Source organism: Salvelinus fontinalis, chromosome 1 (genome assembly GCF_029448725.1).
Source record: "Salvelinus fontinalis isolate EN_2023a chromosome 1, ASM2944872v1, whole genome shotgun sequence".
Classification (NCBI taxonomy): Eukaryota; Metazoa; Chordata; class Actinopteri; order Salmoniformes; family Salmonidae; genus Salvelinus; species Salvelinus fontinalis.
The window spans coordinates 85,476,761-85,490,591 of record NC_074665.1 but is presented as its reverse complement, the minus strand read 5'-3'; the positions used below and the strand labels follow the sequence as shown (position 1 = coordinate 85,490,591).

The following is a 13,831-nucleotide window of genomic DNA, read 5'->3' as shown; positions in this document are numbered from 1 at the left end:
GACATTCCTGCAGTCAGCATGCCAAATGCACACTCCCTCAAAACTTCAGACATCTGTGGCATTGTGTTGTGTGACCACGCTAGAACAGTCAACCAGGACCACGCCATAACAGTTAACCAGGACCACGCCATAACAGTCAACCAGGACCACGCCATAACAGTTAACCAGGACCACGCCAGAACAGTCAACCAGGACCACGCCATAACAGTCAACCAGGACCACGCCATAACAGTCAACCAGGACCACACCAGAACAGTCAACCAGGACCACGCTAGAACAGTCAACCAGGACCACGCCAGAACAGTCAACCAGGACCACGCCATAACAGTTAACCAGGACCACGCCATAACAGTCAACCAGGACCACGCCAGAACAGTCAACCAGGACCACGCCAGAACAGTCAACCAGGACCACGCCAGAACAGTCAACCAGGACCACGCCATAACAGTCAACCAGGACCACGCCATAACAGTCAACCAGGACCACGCCATGACAGTCAACCAGGACCACGCAAGAACAGTCAACCAGGACCACACCAGAACAGTCAACCAGGACCACGCCATAACAGTCAACCAGGACCACGCCAGAACAGTCAACCAGGACCACGCCAGAACAGTCAACCAGGAGCACGACAGAACAGTCAACCAGGACCACGCCATAACAGTCAATCAGGACCACGCCAGAACAGTCAACCAGGACCATATCTGAACAGTCCACCAGGACCACACCAGAACAGTCAATCAGGACCACGCCAGAACAGTCAACCAGGACCATATCTGAACAGTCAACCAGGACCACGCCAGAACAGTCAACCAGGACCACGCCATAACAGTCAACCAGGACCACGCCATAACAGTCAACCTGGACCACGCCATAACAGTCAACCAGGACCACGACATAACAGTCAACCAGGACCACGCTAGAACAGTCAACCAGGACCACGCCATAACAGTCAACCAGGACCACGCCATAACAGTCAACCAGGACCACGCCATAACAGTCAACCAGGACCACGCCATAACAGTCAACCAGGACCACGCCAGAACAGTCAACCAGGACCACGCCAGAACAGTCAACCAGGACCACGCCAGAACAGTCAACCAGGACCACGCTAGAACAGTTAACCAGGACCACGCTAGAACAGTCAACCAGGACCACGCCAGAACAGTCAACCAGGACCACGCCAGAACAGTCAACCAGGACCACGCCAGAACAGTCAACCAGGACCACATTAGAACAGTTAACCAGGACCACGCTAGAACAGTCAACCAGGACCACGCCATAACAGTCAACCAGGACCACGCCATAACAGTCAACCAGGACCACGCCATAACAGTCAACCAGGACCACGCCATAACAGTCAACCAGGACCACATCTGAACAGTCAACCTGGACCACGCCAGAACAGTTAACCAGGACCACGCCATAACAGTCAACCAGGACCACGCCATAACAGTCAACCAGGACCACACCAGAACAGTCAACCAGGACCACGCCAGAACAGTCAACCAGGACCACGCTAGAACAGTCAACCAGGACCACGCCAGAACAGTCAACCAGGACCACGCCAGAACAGTCAACCAGGACCACGCCATAACAGTCAACCAGGACCACGCCATAACAGTCAACCAGGACCACGCCATAACAGTCAACCAGGACCACGCCATAACAGTCAACCAGGACCACATCTGAACAGTCAACCAGGACCACGCCATAACAGTCAATCAGGACCACGCCATAACAGTCAATCAGGACCACGCCAGAACAGTCAACCAGGACCACGCTAGAACAGTCAACCAGGACCACGCCAGAACAGTCAACCAGGACCACGCCAGAACAGTCAACCAGGACCACGCCAGAACAGTCAACCAGGACCACGCCAGAACAGTTAACCAGGACCACGCCAGAACAGTCAACCAGGACCACGCCAGAACAGTCAACCAGGACCACGCCAGAACAGTCAACCAGGACCACGCCAGAACAGTCAACCAGGACCACGCCAGAACAGTCAACCAGGACCACGCCAGAACAGTCAACCAGGACCACGCCAGAACAGTCAACCAGGACCACGCCAGAACAGTCAACCAGGACCACGCCAGAACAGTCAACCAGGACCACGCTAGAACAGTCAACCAGGACCACGCCAGAAGTCAACCAGGACCACGCCAGAACAGTCAACCAGGACCACGCCAGAACAGTCAACCAGGACCACGCCAGAACAGTCAACCAGGACCACGCCAGAACAGTCAACCAGGACCACACCAGAACAGTCAACCAGGACCACGCCAGAACAGTCAACCAGGACCACGCCAGAACACAGTTGTGTGTAGTTGTATTAGTGCTCACCTATCTGTCCAGGCAGGTGTTTTCCTCTGAAGAGCAGGCAGACTGTAGCGTTGAAACAGTTGAGGTGTTGTGGTCCCTCGTGACACTGAGGAACAGAGATGTTGATGGAGACAGGCAGGTAGATGGACACGTCCACAGTGATCACCGGCCGGGACCTAAACACCAAACATAACATGGTGTCAATGGACCTATAACCAGTACAACATGGTGTCAATGGACCTATAACCAGTACAACATGGTGTCAATAGACCTACAACCAATACAACATGGTGTCAATAGACCTACAACCAATACAACATGGTGTCAATAGACCTACAACCAATACAACATGGTGTCAATAGACCTACAACCAATACAACATGGTGTCAATAGACCTACAACCAATACAACATGGTGTCAATAGACCTACAACCAATACAACATGGTGTCAATAGACCTACAACCAATACAACATGGTGTCAATAGACCTACAACCAATACAACATGGTGTCAATAGACCTACAACCAATACAACATGGTGTCAATAGACCTACAACCAATACAACATGGTGTCAATGGACCTATACCCAGTACAATACAACATGGTGTCAATAGACCTACAACCAATACAACATGGTGTCAATGGACCTACAACCAATACAACATGGTGTCAATGGACCTACAACCAATACAACATGGTGTCAATGAACCTACAACCAATACATTATGGTGTCAATAGACCTACAACCAATAAATTATGGAGTCAATAGACCTACAACCAATACAACATGGTGTCAATGGACCTACAACCAATACATTATGGTGTCAATAGACCTACAACCAATACATTATGGAGTCAATAGACCTACAACCAATACAACATGGTGTCAATGGACCTACAACCAATACATTATGGTGTCAATAGACCTACAACCAATACAACATGGTGTCAATAGACCTACAACCAATACAACATGGTGTCAATAGACCTACAACCAATACAACATGGTGTCAATAGACCTACAACCAATACAACATGGTGTCAATAGACCTACAACCAGTACAACATGGTGTCAATAGACCTACAACCAGTACATTATGGTGTCAATAGACCTACAACCAATACAACATGGTGTCAATGGACCTACAACCAATACATTATGGTGTCAATGGACTTATAACCAACACAATACAACATGGTGTCAATAGACCTACAACCAATGCAACATGGTGTCAATAGACTTACAACCAATACATTATGGTGTCAATGGATCTACAACCAATACATTATGGTGTCAATGGATCTACAACCAATACATTATGGTATCAATAGACCTACAACCAATACATTATGGTGTCAATGGATCTACAACCAATACATTATGGTATCAATAGACCTACAACCAATACATTATGGTATCAATAGACCTACAACCAATACATTATGGTGTCAATGGACCTATAACCAGTACAACATGGTGTCAATAGACCTACAACCAATACAACATGGTGTCAATGGACCTACAACCAGTACAACATGGTGTCATTGGATCTACAACCAATACATTATGGTGTCATTGGACTTATAACCAATACATTATGGTGTCAATAGACCTACAACCAATACATTATGGTGTCAATGTATCTACAACCAGTACAACATGGTGTCAATAGACCTACAACCAATACATTATGGTGTCATTGGACTTATAACCAATACAATACAACATGGTGTCAATGGACCTACAACCAATACAACATGGTGTCAATGGACCTACAACCAATACATTATGGTGTCAATAGACCTACAACCAATACAACATGGTGTCAATAGACATACAACCAATACATTATGGTGTCAATGTATCTACAACCAGTACAACATGGTGTCAATAGACCTACAACCAATACAACATGGTGTCAATAGACCTACAACCAATACATTATGGTGTCAATGTATCTACAACCAGTACAACATGGTGTCAATAGACCTACAACCAATACATTATGGTGTCATTGGACTTATAACCAACACAATACAACATGGTGTCAATAGACCTACAACCAATACAACATGGTGTCAATAGACTTACAACCAATACATTATGGTGTCAATGGACCTACAACCAATACATTATGGTGTCAATGGACCTACAACCAATACATTATGGTGTCAATAGACCTACAACCAATACATTATGGTGTCATTTGACTTATAACCAACACAATACAACATGGTGTCAATGGACCTACAACCAATACAACATGGTGTCAATAGACCTACAACCAATACAACATGGTGTCAATAGACCTACAACCAATACAACATGGTGTCAATGGACCTACAACCAATATAATATGGTGTCATTGGACTTATAACCAACACAATACAACATGGTGTCAATGGACCTACAACCAATACAATACAACATGGTGTCAATGGACCTACAACCAATACAATACAACATGGTACTGCAGTAGACACAGCCTGGAATTCATGTATTTCTGTGATGAAACATTTACTCTGTTCCACTGTATGTCTTTATACTACTATGTTCCACTGTATGTCTTTATTCTACTCTGTGCCAATATCTACACTAGCATACTCCCAATTACAATTGAGCAACGTAGTGGGCCTGCATTCAAAGTGGTATGCTGGTATGGACACTGGAACAAAGCCTGACTTACAACCACTTACCTCAATAACACCACGCGATCAGCCATGAACGCACCAATGGTAATATCTGCAATGCAAGAACAACCAATGAGCGCAGCAGATTTCTCTCGTTCTTCAAAGATATGGCACGATGCATTAACAAGTGATGACCTTTGTGGGTCCTCATACCTGTTGTTTTCTGTTCCAGTTCTAAACGTCCACGATTGATGTGGAGCCCAGTAACCACTCAGAGTCAGACAGACAGGAGTGTTACTGACTGACCAGTAACCACTCAGAGTCAGACAGACAGGAGTGTTACTGACTGACCAGTAACCACTCAGAGTCAGACAGACAGGAGTGTTACTGACTGACCAGTAACCACTCAGAGTCAGACAGACAGGAGTGTTACTGACTGACCAGTAACCACTCAGAGTCAGACAGACAGGAGTGTTATGATGTTCTTCGGCATACAAGAATCCCCCTTTTTCCTCCAAACATAACGATGGTCATTGTTGTCAACCAGGACCACGCCAGAACAGTCAACCTAGGTGTTTCATTAGCCCTACACCTAGTGCTGGCTATGTTGAGACGTAGGTCCTAGGTGTTTCATTAGCCCTACACCTAGTGTTGGCTATGTTGAGACGTAGGTCCTAGGTGTGTCATTAGCCCTACACCTAGTGTTGGCTATGTTGAGACGTAGGTCCTAGGTGTGTCATTAGCCCTACACCTAGTGTTGGCTATGTTGAGACGTAGGTCCTAGGTGTGTCATTAGCCCTACACCTAGTGTTGGCTATGTTGAGACGTAGGTCCTAGGTGATTCATTAGCCCTACACCTAGTGTTGGCTATGTTGAGACGTAGGTCCTAGGTGTTTCATTAGCCCTACACCTAGTGTTGGCTATGTTGAGACGTAGGTCCTAGGTGTGTCATTAGCCCTACACCTAGTGTTGGCTATGTTGAGACGTAGGTCCTAGGTGTTTCATTAGCCCTACACCTAGTGTTGGCTATGTTGAGACGTAGGTCCTAGGTGTTTCATTAGCCCTACACCTAGTGTTGGCTATGGTGAGACGTAGGTCCTAGGTGTGTCATTAGCCCTACACCTAGTGTTGGCTATGTTGAGACGTAGGTCCTAGGTGTGTCATTAGCCCTACACCTAGTGTTGGCTATGTTGAGACGTAGGTCCTAGGTGTTTCATTAGCCCTACACCTAGTGTTGGCTATGTTGAGACGTAGGTCCTAGGTGTGTCATTAGCCCTACACCTAGTGTTGGCTATGTTGAGACGTAGGTCCTAGGTGTTTCATTAGCCCTACACCTAGTGTTGGCTATGTTGAGACGTAGGTCCTAGGTGTTTCATTAGCCCTACACCTAGTGTTGGCTATGTTGAGACGTAGGTCCTAGGTGTTTCATTAGCCCTACACCTAGTGTTGGCTATGTTGAGACGTAGGTCCTAGGTGTTTCATTAGCCCTACACCTAGTGTTGGCTATGTTGAGACGTAGGTCCTAGGTGTTTCATTAGCCCTACACCTAGTGTTGGCTATGCATCATGTCTGTATCGTACTGTATAGTATGACCCTACCTGGATATCCATTGCTGTCCATGTCCACATTGCCAGAGATTGATTGGCCGAACATCTGGAGGGCGGGGTTAATGCTCTGTCCAGACACTCTCTGCAATGAATGATATAAAACGTGAGATAGAACATATACATACATGCAAGCACACACACTGACCTGTCAGACCAACACTAGCAAACACATTACTGTAGCAGTAGGGATCAGCATCATACCGTCTAACAGTTTGAAGCACCAGTCTGCTACCACCACTAGAACAGACCACTGTCTGCTACCACCACTAGAACAGACCACTGTCTGCTACCACCACTAGAACAGACCACTGTCTGCTACCACCACTAGAACAGACCACTGTCTGCTACCACTACTAGAACAGACCACTGTCTGCTACCACCACTAGAACAGACCACTGTCTGCTACCACTACTAGAACAGACCACTGTCTGCTACCACCACTAGAACAGACCACTGTCTGCTACCACTACTAGAACAGACCACTGTCTGCTACCACTACTAGAACAGACCACTGTCTGCTACCACCACTAGAACAGACCACTGTCTGCTACCACCACTAGAACAGACCACTGTCTGCTACCACCACTAGAACAGACCACTGTCTGCTACCACTACTAGAACAGACCACTGTCTGCTACCACCACTAGAACAGACCACTGTCTGCTACCACTACTAGAACAGACAACTGTCTGCTACCACCACTAGAACAGACCACTGTCTGCTACCACTACTAGAACAGACCACTGTCTGCTACCACCACTAGAACAGACCACCACTGTCTGCTACCACCACTAGAACAGACCACTGTCTGCTACCACTACTAGAACAGACCACTGTCTGCTACCACCACTAGAACAGACCACCACTGTCTGCTACCACCACTAGAACAGATCACTGTCTGCTACCACTACTAGAACAGACCACTGTCTGCTACCACTACTAGAACAGACCACTGTCTGCTACCACTACTAGAACAGACCACTGTCTGCTACCACCACTAGAACAGACCACTGTCTGCTACCACCACTAGAACAGACCACTGTCTGCTACCACTACTAGAACAGACAGCTGTCTGCTACCACCACTAGAACAGACCACTGTCTGCTACCACCACTAGAACAGACCACTGTCTGCTACCACCACTAGAACAGACCACTGTCTGCTACCACCACTAGAACAGACCACTGTCTGCTACCACCACTAGAACAGACCACTGTCTGCTACCACCACTAGAACAGACCACTGTCTGCTACCACTACTAGAACAGACCACTGTCTGCTACCACCACTAGAACAGACCACTGTCTGCTACCACCACTAGAACAGACCACCACTGTCTGCTACCACCACTAGAACAGATCACTGTCTGCTACCACTACTAGAACAGACCACCACTGTCTGCTACCACCACTAGAACAGACCACTGTCTGCTACCACTACTAGAACAGACCACTGTCTGCTACCACCACTAGAACAGACCACTGTCTGCTACCACTACTAGAACAGACCACTGTCTGCTACCACTACTAGAACAGACCACTGTCTGCTACCACCACTAGAACAGACCACTGTCTGCTACCACCACTAGAACAGACCACTGTCTGCTACCACTACTAGAACAGACCACTGTCTGCTACCACCACTAGAACAGACCACTGTCTGCTACCACCACTAGAACAGACCACCACTGTCTGCTACCACCACTAGAACAGATCACTGTCTGCTACCACTACTAGAACAGACCACCACTGTCTGCTACCACCACTAGAACAGACCACTGTCTGCTACCACTACTAGAACAGACCACTGTCTGCTACCACCACTAGAACAGACCACTGTCTGCTACCACTACTAGAACAGACCACTGTCTGCTACCACTACTAGAACAGACCACTGTCTGCTACCACCACTAGAACAGACCACCACTGTCTGCTACCACCACTAGAACAGACCACTGTCTGCTACCACTACTAGAACAGACCACTGTCTGCTACCACTACTAGAACAGACCACTGCCTGCTACCACCACTAGAACAGACCACTGTCTGCTACCACTACTAGAACAGACCACTGTCTGCTACCACCACTAGAACAGACCACCACTGTCTGCTACCACCACTAGAACAGACCACTGTCTGCTACCACTACTAGAACAGACCACTGTCTGCTACCACTACTAGAACAGACCACTGTCTGCTACCACTACTAGAACAGACCACTGTCTGCTACCACCACTAGAACAGACCACCACTGTCTGCTACCACCACTAGAACAGACCACTGTCTGCTACCACTACTAGAACAGACCACTGTCTGCTACCACCACTAGAACAGACCACCACTGTCTGCTACCACCACTAGAACAGATCACTGTCTGCTACCACTACTAGAACAGACCACTGTCTGCTACCACTACTAGAACAGACCACTGTCTGCTACCACTACTAGAACAGACCACTGTCTGCTACCACCACTAGAACAGACCACTGTCTGCTACCACCACTAGAACAGACCACTGTCTGCTACCACTACTAGAACAGACAGCTGTCTGCTACCACCACTAGAACAGACCACTGTCTGCTACCACCACTAGAACAGACCACTGTCTGCTACCACCACTAGAACAGACCACTGTCTGCTACCACCACTAGAACAGACCACTGTCTGCTACCACCACTAGAACAGACCACTGTCTGCTACCACCACTAGAACAGACCACTGTCTGCTACCACTACTAGAACAGACCACTGTCTGCTACCACCACTAGAACAGACCACTGTCTGCTACCACCACTAGAACAGACCACCACTGTCTGCTACCACCACTAGAACAGATCACTGTCTGCTACCACTACTAGAACAGACCACCACTGTCTGCTACCACCACTAGAACAGACCACTGTCTGCTACCACTACTAGAACAGACCACTGTCTGCTACCACCACTAGAACAGACCACTGTCTGCTACCACTACTAGAACAGACCACTGTCTGCTACCACTACTAGAACAGACCACTGTCTGCTACCACCACTAGAACAGACCACTGTCTGCTACCACCACTAGAACAGACCACTGTCTGCTACCACTACTAGAACAGACCACTGTCTGCTACCACCACTAGAACAGACCACTGTCTGCTACCACCACTAGAACAGACCACCACTGTCTGCTACCACCACTAGAACAGATCACTGTCTGCTACCACTACTAGAACAGACCACCACTGTCTGCTACCACCACTAGAACAGACCACTGTCTGCTACCACTACTAGAACAGACCACTGTCTGCTACCACCACTAGAACAGACCACTGTCTGCTACCACTACTAGAACAGACCACTGTCTGCTACCACTACTAGAACAGACCACTGTCTGCTAACACCACTAGAACAGACCACCACTGTCTGCTACCACCACTAGAACAGACCACTGTCTGCTACCACTACTAGAACAGACCACTGTCTGCTACCACTACTAGAACAGACCACTGCCTGCTACCACCACTAGAACAGACCACTGTCTGCTACCACTACTAGAACAGACCACTGTCTGCTACCACCACTAGAACAGACCACCACTGTCTGCTACCACCACTAGAACAGACCACTGTCTGCTACCACTACTAGAACAGACCACTGTCTGCTACCACTACTAGAACAGACCACTGTCTGCTACCACTACTAGAACAGACCACTGTCTGCTACCACCACTAGAACAGACCACTGTCTGCTACCACTACTAGAACAGACCACTGTCTGCTACCACTACTAGTACAGACCACTGTCTGCTACCACTACTAGAACAGACCACTGTCTGCTACCACTACTAGACAAGACCACTGTCTGCTACCACTACTAGAACAGACCACTGCCTGCTACCACCACTAGAACAGACCACTGTCTGCTACCACCACTAGAACAGACCACTGTCTGCTACCACCACTAGAACAGACCACTGTCTGCTACCACCACTAGAACAGACCACTGTCTGCTACCACCACTAGAACAGACAACTGTCTGCTACCACCACTAGAACATACCACTGTCTGCTACCACTACTAGAACAGACCACTGTCTGCTACCACTACTAGAACAGACCACTGTCTGCTACCACTACTAGAACAGACCACTGTCTGCTACCACTACTAGAACAGACCACTGTCTGCTACCACTACTAGAACAGACCACTGTCTGCTACCACCACTAGAACAGACCACTGCCTGCTACCACTACTAGAACAGACCACTGTCTGCTACCACTACTAGAACAGACCACTGTCTGCTACCACTACTAGAACAGACCACTGTCTGCTACCACTACTAGAACAGACCACTGTCTGCTACCACTACTAGAACAGACCACTGTCTGCTACCACTACTAGAACAGACCACTGTCTGCTACCACCACTAGAACAGACCACCACTGTCTGCTACCACCACTAGAACAGCCCACTGTCTGCTACCACTACTAGAACAGACCACTGTCTGCTACCACTACTAGAACAGACCACTGTCTGCTACCACTACTAGAACAGACCACTGTCTGCTACCACTACTAGAACAGACCACTGTCTGCTACCACTACTAGAACAGACCACTGTCTGCTACCACTACTAGAACAGACCACTGTCTGCTACCACTACTAGAACAGACCACCACTGTCTGCTACCACCACTAGAACAGACCACTGTCTGCTACCACTACTAGAACAGACCACTGTCTGCTACCACCACTAGAACAGACCACTGTCTGCTACCACTACTAGAACAGACCACTGTCTGCTACCACTACTAGAACAGACCACTGTCTGCTACCACCACTAGAACAGACCACTGTCTGCTACCACCACTAGAACAGACCACTGTCTGCTACCACTACTAGAACAGACCACTGTCTGCTACCACCACTAGAACAGACCACTGTCTGCTACCACCACTAGAACAGACCACCACTGTCTGCTACCACCACTAGAACAGATCACTGTCTGCTACCACTACTAGAACAGACCACCACTGTCTGCTACCACCACTAGAACAGACCACTGTCTGCTACCACTACTAGAACAGACCACTGTCTGCTACCACCACTAGAACAGACCACTGTCTGCTACCACTACTAGAACAGACCACTGTCTGCTACCACTACTAGAACAGACCACTGTCTGCTACCACCACTAGAACAGACCACCACTGTCTGCTACCACCACTAGAACAGACCACTGTCTGCTACCACTACTAGAACAGACCACTGTCTGCTACCACTACTAGAACAGACCACTGCCTGCTACCACCACTAGAACAGACCACTGTCTGCTACCACTACTAGAACAGACCACTGTCTGCTACCACCACTAGAACAGACCACCACTGTCTGCTACCACCACTAGAACAGACCACTGTCTGCTACCACTACTAGAACAGACCACTGTCTGCTACCACTACTAGAACAGACCACTGTCTGCTACCACTACTAGAACAGACCACTGTCTGCTACCACCACTAGAACAGACCACTGTCTGCTACCACTACTAGAACAGACCACTGTCTGCTACCACTACTAGTACAGACCACTGTCTGCTACCACTACTAGAACAGACCACTGTCTGCTACCACTACTAGACAAGACCACTGTCTGCTACCACTACTAGAACAGACCACTGCCTGCTACCACCACTAGAACAGACCACTGTCTGCTACCACCACTAGAACAGACCACTGTCTGCTACCACCACTAGAACAGACCACTGTCTGCTACCACCACTAGAACAGACCACTGTCTGCTACCACCATTAGAACAGACAACTGTCTGCTACCACCACTAGAACATACCACTGTCTGCTACCACTACTAGAACAGACCACTGTCTGCTACCACTACTAGAACAGACCACTGTCTGCTACCACTACTAGAACAGACCACTGTCTGCTACCACTACTAGAACAGACCACTGTCTGCTACCACTACTAGAACAGACCACTGTCTGCTACCACCACTAGAACAGACCACTGCCTGCTACCACTACTAGAACAGACCACTGTCTGCTACCACTACTAGAACAGACCACTGTCTGCTACCACTACTAGAACAGACCACTGTCTGCTACCACTACTAGAACAGACCACTGTCTGCTACCACTACTAGAACAGACCACTGTCTGCTACCACTACTAGAACAGACCACTGTCTGCTACCACCACTAGAACAGACCACCACTGTCTGCTACCACCACTAGAACAGCCCACTGTCTGCTACCACTACTAGAACAGACCACTGTCTGCTACCACTACTAGAACAGACCACTGTCTGCTACCACTACTAGAACAGACCACTGTCTGCTACCACTACTAGAACAGACCACTGTCTGCTACCACTACTAGAACAGACCACTGTCTGCTACCACTACTAGAACAGACCACTGTCTGCTACCACTACTAGAACAGACCACCACTGTCTGCTACCACCACTAGAACAGACCACTGTCTGCTACCACTACTAGAACAGACCACTGTCTGCTACCACCACTAGAACAGACCACTGTCTGCTACCACTACTAGAACAGACCACTGTCTGCTACCACTACTAGAACAGACCACTGCCTGCTACCACCACTAGAACAGACCACTGTCTGCTACCACTACTAGAACAGACCACTGTCTGCTACCACTACTAGAACAGACCACTGTCTGCTACCACTACTAGAACAGACCACTGTCTGCTACCACTACTAGAACAGACCACTGTCTGCTACCACTAGTAGAACAGACCACTGTCTGCTACCACCACAAGAACATACCACTGCCTGCTACCACTACTAGAACAGACCACTGTCTGCTACCACCACTAGTAGAACAGACCACTGTCTGCTACCACCACTAGAACATACCACTGCCTGCTACCACTACTAGAACAGACCACTGTCTGCTACCACCACTAGTAGAACAGACCACTGCCTGCTACCACCACTAGAACAGACCACTGTCTGCTACCACTACTAGAACAGACCACTGTCTGCTACCACTACTAGAACAGACCACTGTCTGCTACCACCACTAGAACAGACCACTGTCTGCTACCACTACTAGAACAGACCACTGTCTGCTACCACTACTAGAACAGACCACTGTCTGCTACCACTACTAGAACAGACCACTGTCTGCTACCACTACTAGACAAGACCACTGTCTGCTACCACTACTAGAACAGACCACTGTCTGCTACCACCACTAGAACAGACCACCACTGTCTGCTACCACCACTAGAACAGACCACTGTC

General features: G+C 48.3%; 1 protein-coding gene across 1 annotated transcript in view; it reads right to left on the bottom strand.

Moving 5' to 3' along the window:
• The window catches only part of LOC129862984 (integrin alpha-9-like), a 233,225-nt gene that overhangs the window by 115,825 nt on the left and 103,569 nt on the right, over positions 1 to 13,831 (bottom strand). Inside the window, exons 12-14 of the mRNA XM_055935066.1 lie at positions 6,556 to 6,646; positions 5,024 to 5,069; positions 2,347 to 2,501 (exon numbers count right to left, since the gene is read on the bottom strand). Coding sequence (XP_055791041.1) covers positions 2,347 to 2,501; positions 5,024 to 5,069; positions 6,556 to 6,646 — 292 coding nt within the window. The remainder of the gene's footprint in view (positions 1 to 2,346; positions 2,502 to 5,023; positions 5,070 to 6,555; positions 6,647 to 13,831) is intronic.